A 15,057-nucleotide genomic window follows, 5' to 3' on the forward strand; every position below is an offset into this window, starting at 1 on the left:
GTTGGTTGGTCAAGGTGGAGAACTTTAAATGGTCTCATGACCCAGTGGTTGTCATTGGTCTGTTGAGTACTGAACTGGCTCCCAGTTTATGTCCAGTATTGGCTTCATAAATCCTCAACTCAGTGTTATTGATCCTCGATTGTCAAACACAGAGAAACCAGCAGATAAATCCAGGCTGATAACAGGAAGTGGTGGTTCTACCTACACCTCAGCCCAAAATTATTCATACCCCTGGCAGATCTAGAGATGAAGTTACAAAAATAAGGCAGGCGTCTCTCAGAGGTTCAGGCTGTGGTCCAGGTTATTTCTAACCAAAATTTTTCTTTTTTCAGCAAAAATCAGCATTTCCAAAATAATTCATGGTTTACCATCACTGTGTATCCAACATTTTTATGCCCATTTTGAAGTATTGCATTAGAAAAGGTGGATGAAAAAATCAGAACTTAAAACAACTCCTTGATTTTCTCAAAACGTTTAAGGTGGTTTTTGGCTTTTCTGACAGATTGTGCAAAAGGGGAGATAGAAACATGTTTGGTGACTTAGGCAAGGTTCACACTGCAGCCTGAAGGGACCCAATTCCAATTTTTTCTTTTTGCCGGGGCCGTTCACACTGCCAAATATATGTGACCTGTATGTGAACGAGCAAACGACCTGAAAGTGTCCTGCATGCGCAGCAGAGGGCGCAATAGCGTCAGCGTTCTGGCAACCGCCATAAAAAGAAGTAGTGCTCAGTGTTTGCAGAAGTAAACATGGAGGCTAATGGTGGAGCTTAGCTTACATATTTGAAGTTGTCCAACTGGAGCAGCATATTAACAACTTAATCCTCATATAATCCGTCATGGTTTTGTCTTCCCGCTTGCTCAAATCAGGGCGCAGAATAGTGAGATTTGTTGAGAATCAGTGACATTCAGTTCGGATGAAGGCGACCTGAACATTAGGTCACATTTAAATCAGATGCGTTTAGGATTTGGGTCAAATTCGAAAAGAATCCGACCTGTGCTGTTCAGACTGTCATGAAAAAATCAGATACAGGTTGCATTAACAAAAAAATAAATAAATCAGAATTGGGTCACTTTAGCCTGCAGTGTGAATGAGGCCTAAGTTCTGATGTAGCGATCGCTCCCGTCCACTGGTGGAGCTAAGAACTAAGAGTTCTCATTCTGCAGCTTTTATTAGAATCATGGGAATTTATTACATCAGCAGTTGCAGCAAAAACGGTTTAAAATCTTCTGTCCCCCCCGCCTTCCAACATGGCCGCCAAGACAAACAGACGTCAGCGTGTCAGTCAGAGCCGCTCGCCGCCTCCGTCCGGAGCTCCAGGCTGCTGGGAAAGCGGGCGGAGCCTGGGGCAGGAAGCGGCGGCAGCACATCAGAGAGCGAGGGCCAAGAAGAAGAAGAGAGATGATGATGATGATGCTGAAGAACAGGCACGTTGGAGTGAGTCTAGGCTATCGCTGTCACACAGTGAGGAGCTGCTGCCCACAGAGACACGCCGCTCCGCTCCACCGCGCCGCGGGTCACCGCGCCGCCGCTCCGGCTGCAGGAAGCGTCTGATTGGTTGGCTGGCTGGTTGGTGTTTCTGTGGCTCCGCTCCGGTTCCTCCGGTCTGGTCTGATCCGGTCCGGTTCAGATGATCTCAAAGGTTTTCTTCAGCTCCATGATGAGCTGCCAGTCAGATTTCTGCATCTCGTCTCTGAACCAGTTCTTCAGGGCATCGATGGACGCCCGCGTGATCTGCACCCACACAGAGCAGCCGTTGTTATGACAACAGGAAGAATAAGCTCCTCCCCCAACAGCGGGTGTGTCCTCACCTTGCTGACGATGATGTCAGTGGCTTCAAAATGGCGGCCGTACATCTTGGGCGACTCCCCGGGGATGGGCTCGATCTTCACGCAGATCTCCTGGCCTTTCTTTGCCGTGTCCACAGACTTGTGGTTCATCTCGATGCTGGTTACCACGCCGATCTCCACAAACTGCAACCACCACCGCATCGGTTACACAACGCAAAACAAAACCATCACCAACGGTCACACCGGCGCCTCTCACCCCTTTGCTGGGTACGCAGAGCGGCGTCCCCTGCTTCAGAAGCCCCGCCTCCACCGACACGCCCATCACGATGGGATCTCTGGAGTTGAAGATGAACTGAGGAAGAACGCGCAGCTTCACCGGGAACACGGCGATGTGCCTGGGCAGAAACACCGCGTCAGCATGGGGGCGTCAACCAGGCACACTGCATTAGGCTCTAAAGGTCAAAGGTTACTGGAGAACTGCAGACTTTAAGACACTTTAAAGGGCTCTGGATGAAACTGATCACAATCCACCAAACCCAATCGATGAGTATCGATGTACTGTCAATGGAATCACCATGACGACAGGAAATAAACTCATAATTACTTAAAGCTTTTTAGATTTAATTTGTTCTGAAATCTACAGTTTTTTTTGTTTTATTGTGATGAAATCGTGACAACACTGCCCCCTGGTGGATAGAACATGAACTACAATAGAAACATCTGCTTATGGTTTTCTATAGATCTGGAGCAGCTCAGACTGCCTGTGTTTGTGTCGGTGAGGTTTCCTACTTGAACTCTTCTTGTTTGGACTTCTTGTAGTCCTCTCTGTACTTGGTGAAGGCGTCAAACAGGTGGTAGATGATCTCGGCAGAGAAGATGCGGACGCCCAGACTGTCGGCCATCTCCTGGCTCTCCCTCTCCACCTTCACGTCGAACGCCAGGATCACGGCGTACCTGCAGACGGACGGATGGACAACTGGCCGTCAGACGGCGCCTGGACACGGGCCAACGTACCAGCAGGGCGTGCCACATACTGCGGGTCGTGCTCCAGCATGGTGGACGCCTTCATCACGTCCTTTTTATGCACTGGGCCGATGTTGATGCCTGCGTACTGGAAAAGAGGCGTGGTCAGCTGGAGGTGACTTCCTGTGTGGGGCAACGGGTGAGGGGGGTGGCGGTTACTCACCGGGACTTTGGAAGTCCGGAGGAACTCCAGCAGCGCCTCCAGGGAGCCCAGCGTGGACGCCTGGACGTACACGCCCTTCTCCTCCAGCTTGATGGAGCTCAGCGTCTGCTTCAGCTCCTTCACCAGCTCATCCTGACCACCAGATGTTAGCCGTTAGCAGTTAGCCGTTAGCCATTATCCACAACTGAACTCAGAGGAAAACCACAACAATACCTTCAAGACGGGGATCTCGTCGTCCTTGTGGGCCACCAGCAGGGGGAGCCCTGCTAGCGTCTTTTCCAGGTCTTTACCTAAAATCTTCACTCCCTGAGACGTCGACACTTCCTTGTGCTTCTCATACTGACTCTGGACAAAAACAACAAAATGATATGATTTATGATTCATGACATCACAGCCATCAGAGAAATAAACAAAAAAAACAAAAAACATTATCAACATTAACCCCCCCAAAATTTGATTCTTCTTTTATTCACTGAAACTGGATCAATGAATCCATAAACCAAACACAGGGATCTACATGATCACAATATTGGTCACTCAGTACGACGTAATTCCAGTTTTAGAGGAAAGAAAATTTAAAAAGAGAAAAAAGGAAAAGAAAAACTTATTCCAGGTTTTGGGAGACAAAAAAACAAAACAAAAAAAAAAAACATTAAAACTGAATAAAACCGGAAAAAAATAGGAAGACAAATAATAATAAATCAGGTTGGTAGTTTGTCTTGCTGACCTTGACCCTCAGCTCCTTGAGCGGCGGCGGCAGCAGGAGGCCCCTGATCTGTGTGACGATGGGCCCCTCCACCCCGGGAACGATGATGGTCTCTCCCTCCCGCAGGCGGCCGTTGATCAGGATGACGTCGATGGTGGTTCCCATGCCGGGCAGCGCCTTCACCTGGACACACACAGACACACTGCCTTTATGATGATGATGATGATGATGATGATGGAGGCAGAGGGGGTGGGGTCAGCTGCCTCACCTCCATGACCTGCGCCCTCAGCTCGTCGCAGTGCGCCAGGCGGCGGGCCAGCATGCTCTGGGTCAGCTCCACCAGCAGGGCGATAAGGTTCCCCATCCCGTCCCCACTGTGGGCCGACGTGGGAACCAGAGACACGAACGTCCGCGGGTCTTTGTTCTCGAAGAACAGCGCCGCGTTCAGACTCTGGGGACAGACAGGAAGCAGTCAGTCTGGGAGGAAGCAGAGCTGTGAATGGCTGATGGGAGCAGAGCTGTGATTGGCTGCTCATCACCTGCTGGGCAAACTCCACGATGATGGCCTTGGTCCTCTCGTCGAACTCGTCCTTTGTGTTCTTCTTCTGCTTCTTCAGCGTGGCGACCACGTCCGTATCAGGACTCTTCTTCCAGTCGTAGAGCCGGTCGATCTGCTCAGAGGAGGAGGAGTCAGAGGAGGAGGAGATGAAGAAGAGGAAGAGGAGGAAGAAGAGGAGAAGGAAGAGACCTTGTTGAGGGCCACGATGAAGGGACACTTCTTCTCCTTCAGCAGGTTGATGGACTCGATGGTCTGAGGCTCCAAGCCATGCATGATGTCCACCACCAGGATGGCGATGTCACACAGAGAGCTGCCTCTGTTCCTCAGGTTACTGCAGGGACACAGAGACACTGAGGACAGAGGACAGGCTGGGGGCAGACTGGGGACAGACAAAGGACAGAGGACAGGCTGTACCTGAAGGACTCGTGTCCTGGGGTGTCGATGATCAGCATTCCAGGGATCCTGATGTTCTCCCTGTCAAACTACACACACACAAACACACACAGAGCTCAACAAGCTGCAAACCACCACTGAATCCAGCACAGAGTGAGAGGTCGTACATTTTTAACCATCTTGGTCTGCTCCTCGATGGTCTCCTTGGGGACGTTGGTGGCGCCGATCTGCTGGGTGATTCCTCCGGCCTCGCCGTCCTGGACGTGTGTGTGACGCAGCTGCACACGAAAAACACAAAAACTAAAAAAACTAGAACAATAAAACCACTAAAAATACAAAAACACCAAAACTTCTGTCTCAAACAGGGAGGGACACCACCAGCAGGGGGCAGCAGCGTCACCTTGTCCAGGATCTTTGTCTTCCCCGTGTCCACGTGTCCCAGCACACACACCACCGGCGCTCGGAGCCGGTCTGGGTCCGTGTTCTTCAGGTTCTCCGCTCGTCGTTTCTGTTCCCAAAGATAGGCCAAACTGAGAGGAGCTCTCACTATGCTCACTTTTCCCACAGTACATTGAAATCACTTGAAGTTTTCTAAATTTTCCAACACCAAAATTACACAAATGAACTAAAATAGACAGCTTAAATTCACGGTTATATGATATAATTTGTTACTGTTAATATTAATGTCTTGTGGTAGTATTCTACATTCTACAGCAGGCACAAAAAAACTAAAAGATAAAATGTTTGAAATGCCTCTCTCACACCTGACTGGGCTGAAAAAGTTACAAATAAATGTCTAAAAAATATTATCACTAAGTTTTCTGGTATTTAGCAAATAGGAATAATTTTATTAACTAACGTGAAATAACAAAAGTTACATCTGACTTAACTTCAGACGGATGGAAAAAAATCATGGTTGTTTCTTTACCATCTGGCTTAGACTGTGGATGTTTCCCATATTTAAGCTTTTAAAAACTTCATCACCAAACCATGAAACGTCTGACTGGAACTCCAGCCCCGTAGGAACGCTGACTGCTGCTGGAGCTCACCTCTATCCTCTTCCTGGCTCGGTCATACAGCCGCTCCTCCTTCGTCCTGCCGTCATCATCGTCGCTCTCGCTGCTCTCGTCTTCGCTCACCGGTCTCCTCTTCCCGTGACTCACTGGAGCGCTTTCTTTCTCCGCCTCAGCTTCTTCCTCGCTTTCCTCCTCCTCCTCCTCTTCATCCTCGTCGTCGTCCTCCTCATCTTCCTCGTCTTCCTCCTCCTCCTCACTGGCAGCGGGCTGACGAGGAGCCGGCGTCTCCTCTTTGACCTCGATGTGAACTTTCTTCAGCTCTGGTGAACAGTCGCCACACGAATCAAACAGTTGGGTAAAAGAACTGAACCAAGATGGCCGACATCAACAAACCAAACATGCTTTACACTCTACTGCAGCACAGAGCTAAATAAACACTACTCTACTTTAAAAATACTAACTACAATAACAGAGAAAATCTAGGAATTAAAAATAAATTATAGAAAATATGAAATAAGTAACTATAAATAATAAGTCAAAATAAAGCTAAATGTTAAGATTAAATAAAACTGTTTAAAAAAATTTATAATAAATTTCAAAAAGACTGAATGTAGCTGCAAGTAAAAAAATCAAAATAGAAAAATAAAACAAGGCAGTTATTTGAAACTAATTAATTTAACTTTAAAAACAGTAAAAAACAAATAAAAGTGTAAAATGAGATCAGATGAAGAGGGTAAGGAAGGAGCTGTGATGCGGTCAGTAATAAACCGTCAGGCTGTTAGAGGATTTAATCTCTAGTTTAAGGAATCAAACGCACACCGAGCAGCGGCCTAGTCAAAGCACCACAAGGAGAAGTACCTGCTGCTCGTCTTCTCTTCCTCTCTGTTTGTTCATGAATAAAAGGAAGAAACGGATCAGCTGCTGCTCTCCCGTACAGCAGGAAGCAGTGACCTCTGACCTCAGTGACCTCTCACCTTTCTCCTCGTCGCTGGCCATGGCCTCCCAGTCGTCCAGGTCGGCGTCCGCCTTCGCCTCTGCACAGAAACACCAGCGGTTAGCGGCTGCTCGGCCTCCGCCTGCCGCCCTCCGCCAGCTCCACTCACCTGGCTCTGCAGCCGGCGGCTCGCTCTCTGTCTCCATGGTAACGGGCTCCGGGGTCTCCGAGACCAGCGACGTGACCTCCGATGTTTCTGACAGAACAAAACAAGATTTAGAGGAAGAGGAGGAAGAAGAGGATGAAGAGGAGGAGGAGGAAGAGTACCTTCAGGTGATTGGACGCTGGGTTTCTTCTTCCTCTTGTCTCCATAAATTGGTTTCTTCTTTGGCACGCTGTCTTTGGATGGCACCTCAACGCCTGAACAGACCAATCAGACACCACTGAAGGAGGAGAGGACACACCCCCTCAAACAGGCCATGCCCCCTACGACAGGCCCCGCCCCTCCATCAGGCCCCGCCCCCTCACCCTGCGCCTGCAGCAGCTTGAGCGTGGCCTCGGCTCTCGCCCGCGCCTCCCTCTGGGCCTTGGTCAGCAGCTTGCCCTCCTTCTTCAGTCGCTCCTTCCTCTCTTTCTCCTTCTGCTTCTTCTTCTCCCTGCGCTCCTGCTCCAGCCGCTCCTGCAGAGTGAGTTGGGGGTGAGTTGGGTTGAGTGAGCAGCGCGTTTTGCAGCAGTAGAAGAAGACTCTGCCTACCTGCTCCTGCCTCTGCTTCTCCAGCTCCTCCAGCCTCTTCAGCCGCTCCTCCTCCTCCCTTCGCGCTCGCTCCTCCTCCTGCAGACAGTCACAGTCAGACTCCAGCCTCTCAGCAGGACTACGTTTCCCAGCATGCCCCAGTCAGCCTCCCACCTCCTTCATCTTGGCCAGCGCCTCCTGCATGGCCTTCACCGTGGCCTTGCTGGGACCCTTCTTCTTCTCCTCCTTCTCTCCTTTCTTCTTCTTCTTGTCCTTCTTCTTCTTGTCTCCTTCGTTCTCGTCTGCAGAAGAACAGGAAGTCATCGCTTTGCTTCCAGACGGATAAACACTCACTTGGTGACATCGTACCCTCTGCTGCTGGCTCCGCCCCTTCCTGTTCCTCCACAGCAGCAGGTGGCGCCGCTGCCTCTGTCGTCTTCTTCTCTGGTTCTGGTTTGGCCTCCACGGTGTCCTCCTTCTCTTTCATCTTCTTCTGCTTCATCCTCTCCTCCTCTTTCTTCTTCTTGTCCCTCTCCTTCTTCTCTGCCTTCTTCTGCGCCGCTGTTTTGATCTTGAAGCCGCCCGCCTCGTCCTCCTGCTCCTCCTCGCCGTCGCTCTCCACCTTCGCCCCCTTCCCTTTGCTCTTCTTCTTTCTCTCTCTCCTGGAGCTCACCTCCTCGTCGTCGTCGTCTGACTCGTCCTCCTTCCCTCCCTCTCTCTTTGGCTCCGCCTCCTTGGGTTCCTCTTCGTCGGACGCAGACTGTCTCTTTCCTCCTTTCTTCCCGGCCTTGGTCTTCAGCCGGGAGCGGGAGGAGCTGTCGTCGTCATCGGAGTCGGAGGGCGGCGCGGCAGGAGCCGCCTGCAGAAACAACAAATAAACAATAAATGAGGATTAATCTATAAAAGGCCAAAGTTGAACTCCAGACGTTATGATGCTCATGTCATCAGATAAACACTTGAACGTTTCCTCGCCTTGTTCTTCTCCTTCTGCTCTCCATTCTTGTCTCCATCAACATGACCTTCCTCCTCCTCATCCTCAGGACTGGCTCCGCCTTTCTTGCCCTTCCTGGTTTTCTTCTTCTCTGGTCTTGGAGGCTCTGGAGCGTCTACTTCTTCTGTGGTTTCTGCTTTCTGCAGCAGGAGAGAGGCAGTGAATGTGAGGAGGTTGACGATGCGTTCAGGTGCGTTCCGGTGTGTTCAGGTGTACCTTGGCCTTTCCTCCCTGAGCCTCCAGAGAAAGCTCCTCCAGCTCCTTCAGGATGTCGTCCTCACTACAGAGAGAGAGAGAGAGAAGGGTCAGAGCACTGCAGCAGAAGGAAGAGGAAGACTGGCTGATGGTGGCCTACTCAAAGTCCTCTCTCTTGGCTGCTTTCTTCTTCTTCTTCCCTTTCTGCTCTTTGGAGGCGCCAGCTCCCTCGATCTCTGCAGCCAGAGCGTCGATGTCCACGCCGTCATCTTTGGCACTGGTCACACACACACCATCAGAAACAGAAACACACACGCACACACACACACACTATGAGGTCAGGTGATCAGAGCTCCTGCTGACTCGTCAGTCTCGTTGTGACCCGGCTCCCTGAACTCAGCCTCACTTTGTTCTGAGCGTTCAGCGCTAACTGTTAGCAGCGCCACGTTTTACCACCAACATCCAGCTGGAAAAACTAGAAAACTAAAAGTTTTACATTTCTACAACGTTTACCCTCCTGTGGTTTAATTCTCTGATCATAGAGGAACACAGCCTGACCAACCTGTTGCTGCCTGAAATAAGACGACTAAACATTTAACTAATAGTAAATAAGCAAAAAATTTATTATTCACATGATAAATTACAATGAGTTCAATCATTTCTTTTTGCATCATTTACTGGCTGAACCAGGCTGAAGACTTTCATCATCCAGATAAGAGTTTAATCTGGATGATGAAACTCTTCAGCCTGGTTCTTTGGTCTTAACTAGGCTTTTTTATAAGGATCATTTTGTTTCCAGAGACTTTATAATTCATTTTTAAATAATAATTTAAAACGTCTTCCAGTTACAATGTCAAATGTTCATCAGAATTTAAAGTTTACTGACTTTTGAGAACATATTCTTGTATTATCATCTCATTACCAATATATTACCAGAATATATGGTTTATCGCAATAATTTCTGGGACAATTTATCGTCCAGCAAACTCTACTGTGTCACCAGGCCAAAATGGGAATATGCATAGTGTAAAACACGATGATTAAAGAGCTGAAGGAGTTCTGCCTAAAACATTTAATTCAAATATTTTATTTTCCCAAAGAAAAATTAAACATTGTAATTCATATCTTCACAGATAACGCTCCAGTAGCAGTCAGTCTTCAATGAATCTGCAGAGGCCTCTGACTGAAGACTGCCAACAACTAGATATCCAGACAGCAGCTGATACTCCACAGTAACATGACCTGGGTGACGTCATCAGCTGTCATCCAGCGAGCTCTGCTAATCCAGCTCCTTTGCTTTTGCTGCTACTCTAAATCAGTCTGGCTATTTGCTCAGAATCGCTGCAGTCTGAGAGATTATCCTTTCTGTTAGGATGGATTTAAAGATGGTTTGAACTCCCTCCGCCTTTCAGCTCCTCTGGGACTGGGGGTCAAAGTTCAGGTGTTGCAACAGTATAATCCACTGGGTATCATAGTAACGCCATGCCTGGTTATCTGTCTTCATTTCTAGCCTGCATGTAGGAACATATACGGTAATAACTTCTATTTGTTTATTGATTATTCCAGGTGAACGTGTTGGCTGAACTCGGAACACACCTGTCTCAGCAGACTCAGGTGTGCGGCAGGTATCCTCCTTCCCTCAGCTAAAGGTTCAAACACACTCTCGCCCGGTGAACAGATCTCCAGGTAAACTCACCTGTGTAACAATAAAAGCAGCTGTTCGCCTCTTTAAACTGAAGTGCGGCTGGTGGCAGCTGTTTACAGCCAGGACTGTGTGGGAGCTAACGCGGCTAGCCGCGCTGGATAACACCGCTCAGTAAGCCTCAAGCTGCGGCCTGGAACCCGGCTCACGGTTACGCCACTACGAGATAGTTCACCACAGCCCCCGTGGTTGTGTAATTAATCCTAACCCACTTCCAGGCTGTATGCAGCCTCACCTGGACTCACGCACCTACAATGACTCGTGGTTAGCATCTGTTAGCATCACTTAGCCGATAAGCTAACGGTTCAAAGAGCGGGGAACGGGCCCGTTTCAGAGATTTAAGACGGTGGGGAAGTTCTCTCGGGCCGGTCCCACCCTGGGAAGATGTTTATGGACAGTAGGACATGTCATCCCTACCTGTCCTCTCCAGATTTCTTCTGTTTCTTCCCCATGGTGCCGCTGTGCTTCAGCTGAAACTTGGCTCTCTACTGGCCGACGAACACGACGGCTCACATTGGACAAAGATTATATATTGAGAACACGATGGGGAGATATCTCACTCTGTTTTTAAAAACTTAATCTTAGTGAGGTTTCACAGTGCATTTCGTCAAGAAATATGTCAACGTATTCTTTATGTTTATAATCCAAGTTTACATTATTAGTTAACAGAACAGTTAAAGTAAACGAGTGAATTAATGTTATATTTTCTTGACCGAACGTCAGAGTGTCACATCTTCATTGTAGCTCCTCCGGGTGGACACATGGCTTGGAGATGAACCGCTGCGCATGCGCCTTTTTATATTTACGTCTTTCTTTTTAAAAACATTAATTATAACTATATTACATGTAGTTGTATTAGAAATTAGTAAAAACGCCCAAATGTAAAAATAGTCTGTATTTTCAAACACATTTAAACTTTGGTTATTAATACATTTTTATGTAAACAGCAGCCCATAATAAGTCTCATATGAGGTAAGACTAATGTTAGTGTGATAGAAAAAATATTTAAAGCTCTTCTTGAATTCATTCTAACGGATATGGAAGAAGATTAGGGCCACAGAAAGATAGATGGGAAGAATTCTGGGAAAAAAATAGAATTTTTAGATTAAGGTCAAAATTTTGTGGAAAAAGGACAGAATTTTGAAATTAAAGTTAGAATTCTGACTTTTTTTAGTCAATTTTGAGACTGAAATGTAGAATTCTGAGATTAAAACCATAATTTTAAGAATACAGTCAGCACTCTGTTTTCATCACCCATAGTCGTCTTCTGCACATATTTTTTATGATTGTATCATGGTTAAAACAGTTCACTATCCACAGTATCTGGAGCTTGTTGAGTCTGACTGCTGTAATGACAGTAGCAGCCTGCAGGGGGCAGCAGTCCTCAGCCCATGGCAGCCACTAGGACGTCACAGAGGTTACGCAAGCGGCCGTGCAACGGCCCGCTCTCGCAGCGCAGCAGCGCGCTCAGAGCAGCAGCGGCCCTGTGTGGACAGAAGCGTTCTCCCAGCAGAGCCTGGGCCAGCGAGGCGCTGAGCCGCTCAGGAAGCCAGGCGGCCGGTACCTCCACCCGGCAGGTCTCCACCAGCCCGTTCTTCACCTCCAGCTGGAGTTCAGCGCTGCAGCGAGCCACTGGCTGCTCGTCCCTCAGCTCCAGCTGCGTCTCCACCCTGAATTTTGGCGTCTTCCCAAACGTCCACTCCCAGCTGCGTAGCTCCGCCTCCATGCTGCCTACGCCTGGAAACAGAACCTCGTCAGCTGGGTCGACGCACCGGGACGCAGATGTGAGGCCAAACTCTGCGGGTCGGAGCGAGAGAGGACAGAAAGACGTCAGTCAACCGGACCTCACCGTATTCACAAAGACAGCGAAGACCACAGAGCACCTGAACTGTACTGCTGCACCACAGCCTCCAGTAGCTCCTCCCACTGTAGGGAGGGGGCGTGGTCTGTAAGGTTGGCCACAGGTGAGGGGACGCTGGGTGTGGCGTTGCTACGGATACCAGGGCAGGAGGGGCGGAGCAGAGTAGCGATGGCAGAGCGGTCCGCAGAGTGGAGGAGGGTACAGTGATGGTAGGAGGACTTCCTGCTGAGTCTGGACGCTGTGCCTGGAAACAACGACGACAACAATAGTTATCAATCAATCAATCAGGTTCAGGTGCATAGCATGTTTCAGCAACAGGGACGTTCAAAGTGCTTTAGATCATCAAAATACAAAAATAAAAACATCAGTCACCACTTTGAGAAACCAATAAACATTACATTTTGTCAAATGTCATCATCAAAATAATCAATAAACATCAAACATATTGATCAATGCTGTTATGATATTTAAAAGCAGCTCTAAGCAGCTGGGCTTTTAGTCTACATTTAAAGGAACTCAGTGTTTCAGCTGTTTTGCAGTTTTCCATAAGTTTGTTCCAGATGTGTGGTGAATAGAAGCCGGATGTGGGTTCTCCATGTTTGGTTCTGGTTCTGGATGCAGAACAGAACCAGAACCAGAACTTGAGAGGTCTGTTAGGTTGATCCAACAGCAGCAGATCTTTAATGTATTGTGGCGCTAAACTGATCAGTGATTGATTTATAAACTAACAGTACTTTAAAGGTGACAGAAGGCCGACTTTGTAACCATCTTTATGTGGCTCTGAACGTTTAAGTCAGAGGTCATCCTGATCTTCAGTTTCCAGCTGTTATAACTGAAGCTGTGACTCTGGGTCGTCAGCAGGGGGCGCCAGCCTACCTGAGATCTTGTACTGTCCGTTCAGTAAAATGTCCAACCTGTCGGTGGCCTGGACGTCCAGCTGCGGCCGGACTCTCCGCAGGGCGTCCGTCACCACCTTCAGGTTTCTCCGCCGGTCGTACGCCTTCTTGGAGGCGAAGAAGGTCAGATTGAGGTTCCCAAGGTCGTGGTAGACTGTCCCGCCGCCGCTGCGTCTCCGGGCCACAGGGACCTGAGCGCTCCTCATCGCCGGCTGGCTGCACTCGGCCCAGGGGTTCTGATGGCGGCCGATGACGACGGCGGGCCGGTTCCTCCACAGCAGCAGGATGCTGCGCTGCTGCAGGTCAACGTGGGCGTCGATCCAGTCCTCCAGCGCCAGGTTCTGGAACACATCAGTGGACTGAGACTGGAGGACCAGTCCAGGGCTGGACGGGTCCATGAAGAGGCAGCTGGAGCTGCTCCAGGCCCGCTGGACTCCAGCACTCAGGACACAAAACGTCCCTCTGAGGTGGGACAGCATCGTCCTCCTGGGGTCTAAAGCTTCATCACACCTGGGGCCAGGGGTCAAAGGTCACATACAAGACGCAGTTTATTCACATTTAAAGTAGGTAGTTTTATTATCAGAGTTGGGTAGTAATTCAATTATATTTACTTATGTAACTTTTGAAAAAATGTACTTTTAGGAGTATTTTTACCATGTTGTGCTTTTTACTTTTACTTCAGTAATTTTATTATGAACTCTTTCTACTCTTACTTGAGTAAAATTTCAGGATTTTCTCCACTCTAAATGAAAAAACATGTTTTAACCAGAAATTCACCAGACACAGACACACACCTGCAGGTTTTGTTAAAGTTTTATCAGTTTTATATTGAAAGAAACTGATCTTTCTTCTGCCTCATTGTGTTATGTTTTGTTACTTAACTTTATATTTTGGTCCATCTGATTGTAATTTTAAAATAATTTGACGAGTTATTCAGTACTTGAGACATTTTTACTTAATACTTTTTTATTCTTAATTTTCTGGATGGCTACTTTTTACTTTAACTTGAATAAAAATATCATAAAGTTGTGCTACTATTACTCGAGTATAATTTTTAGATACTCTGCCCACCTCTAGTCATTGTTAGACTTTTAAAAATTAGTAAACAAAACATAATCTGGAGTCAAGGTTTATTTTCTGAAAAATATTTCCATAAATTTAAATTTAAATTTAAATAAAATTTCATTTCATTTTTAGTTAGTATTTTTACACCAAAAAAACGTTTCTACTTCTTATTTTTAACCATTAACATTTATTTAATTTGAGGAACCGAGGGGACACTTGACTAGCCCCGCCCTCTCTGAACTCCAACAGCAGTGTTACCATTAGCTTTAGCATTATTATCTTCCGGTTTCTACAGAGAAACCAACAAACCAACAGTTTTATGAAAGTCACGGCTTAAAACCACACATTAAAATATGGATATGGAAGTAAACGAGCTACTGACCTGGGGAGACGCTGCTTCTGTACACCAGCGGTGTCCGTTTAGCCCACTAGATACACAACTTCCGCTACACCCTTCAGAATAAAAGCCGAACGCTGATGTGTTTGGAAACCATATAAACATTTGAAAACAATTGTCATGGTACACTTTTCCAATAAAAATTCATATGTTTTCTATTTGGGAACAAATAAACAAAAAAACACGTTTATCATTATAAAGAATGTTAATTTTCATAACCTTTATAACAACATCTTACACTTACCGTCTGTGTTTGAAACACTTAGGTGCTTTTCATGTTATTTTGCTGATTTACTTTTCTTTTTATTGATATAAGCCTTCATTCTTTACATTTTTCTCTAACCAGGCTTAATTTGATGGTGTTGATGAATTATGTTTTAAGTTTAATTTCCATATTTGTGTTTAATGCCTCTCTATGTCAGGATTTAAAGGTCTTTTACATACATTTGTCATAAAATGTATGTCTAATTTGGTCATCTGTTTATGATTGAGATGTTTTTTGTTTCTATATTTTTTGTTTTATATTTAACATCCTTCTTCTTGCAGCTACTTAACTTGCTCTTAATATTCTTGTTATAACTGCTGATGTTTTAATCGAACCAAATATTCGGATAATTAGCATATTTTTCATAT

General features: G+C 47.0%; 2 protein-coding genes across 4 annotated transcripts; both read right to left on the minus strand.

The window, feature by feature from the left end:
* Nucleotides 1–1,152: 1,152 nt before the first annotated feature.
* eif5b (eukaryotic translation initiation factor 5B) lies at nt 1,153–10,910 on the minus strand. Of its 3 annotated transcripts, XM_015011745.2 has the most exons (27): nt 10,623–10,907; nt 8,664–8,780; nt 8,525–8,588; nt 8,290–8,448; nt 7,687–8,176; nt 7,492–7,619; nt 7,339–7,416; nt 7,113–7,263; nt 6,912–7,004; nt 6,754–6,840; nt 6,625–6,684; nt 6,509–6,532; nt 5,684–5,970; nt 5,035–5,142; nt 4,802–4,912; nt 4,656–4,723; nt 4,431–4,572; nt 4,222–4,353; nt 3,951–4,133; nt 3,704–3,865; nt 3,190–3,321; nt 2,977–3,108; nt 2,825–2,901; nt 2,580–2,744; nt 2,047–2,185; nt 1,812–1,973; nt 1,153–1,734 (listed from the first exon to the last, which is right to left on the minus strand). In XM_015011745.2, the coding sequence occupies exons 1-27, from the start codon at nt 10,655–10,657 to the stop codon at nt 1,627–1,629; spliced, it is 3,594 nt and encodes a 1,197-aa protein (XP_014867231.2). In that variant the 5' UTR covers nt 10,658–10,907; the 3' UTR covers nt 1,153–1,626. The 3 variants fall into 3 exon arrangements, with proteins under 3 accessions (XP_014867231.2, XP_087859862.1, XP_014867232.2); XM_088003736.1 differs by having other exon boundaries at nt 6,625–6,840; nt 10,623–10,910; XM_015011746.2 differs by lacking the exon at nt 6,509–6,532 and having other exon boundaries at nt 10,623–10,905.
* Nucleotides 10,911–11,085: 175 nt separating this feature from the next.
* On the minus strand, nt 11,086–14,466 carry lipt1 (lipoyltransferase 1). Its single transcript, XM_088003823.1, has 4 exons — nt 14,410–14,466; nt 12,943–13,472; nt 12,089–12,310; nt 11,086–12,002 (listed from the first exon to the last, which is right to left on the minus strand). Exons 2-4 carry the CDS (start codon nt 13,439–13,441, stop codon nt 11,590–11,592), a joined length of 1,134 nt encoding a protein of 377 aa, XP_087859949.1. The 5' UTR covers nt 13,442–13,472; nt 14,410–14,466; the 3' UTR covers nt 11,086–11,589.
* Nucleotides 14,467–15,057: the final 591 nt, after the last annotated feature.

The sequence above is a fragment of the Poecilia mexicana genome, unplaced genomic scaffold (assembly GCF_051168715.1).
Source record: "Poecilia mexicana isolate PSO_F unplaced genomic scaffold, ASM5116871v1 scaffold_2, whole genome shotgun sequence".
NCBI classification, from domain to species: domain Eukaryota; kingdom Metazoa; phylum Chordata; class Actinopteri; order Cyprinodontiformes; family Poeciliidae; genus Poecilia; species Poecilia mexicana.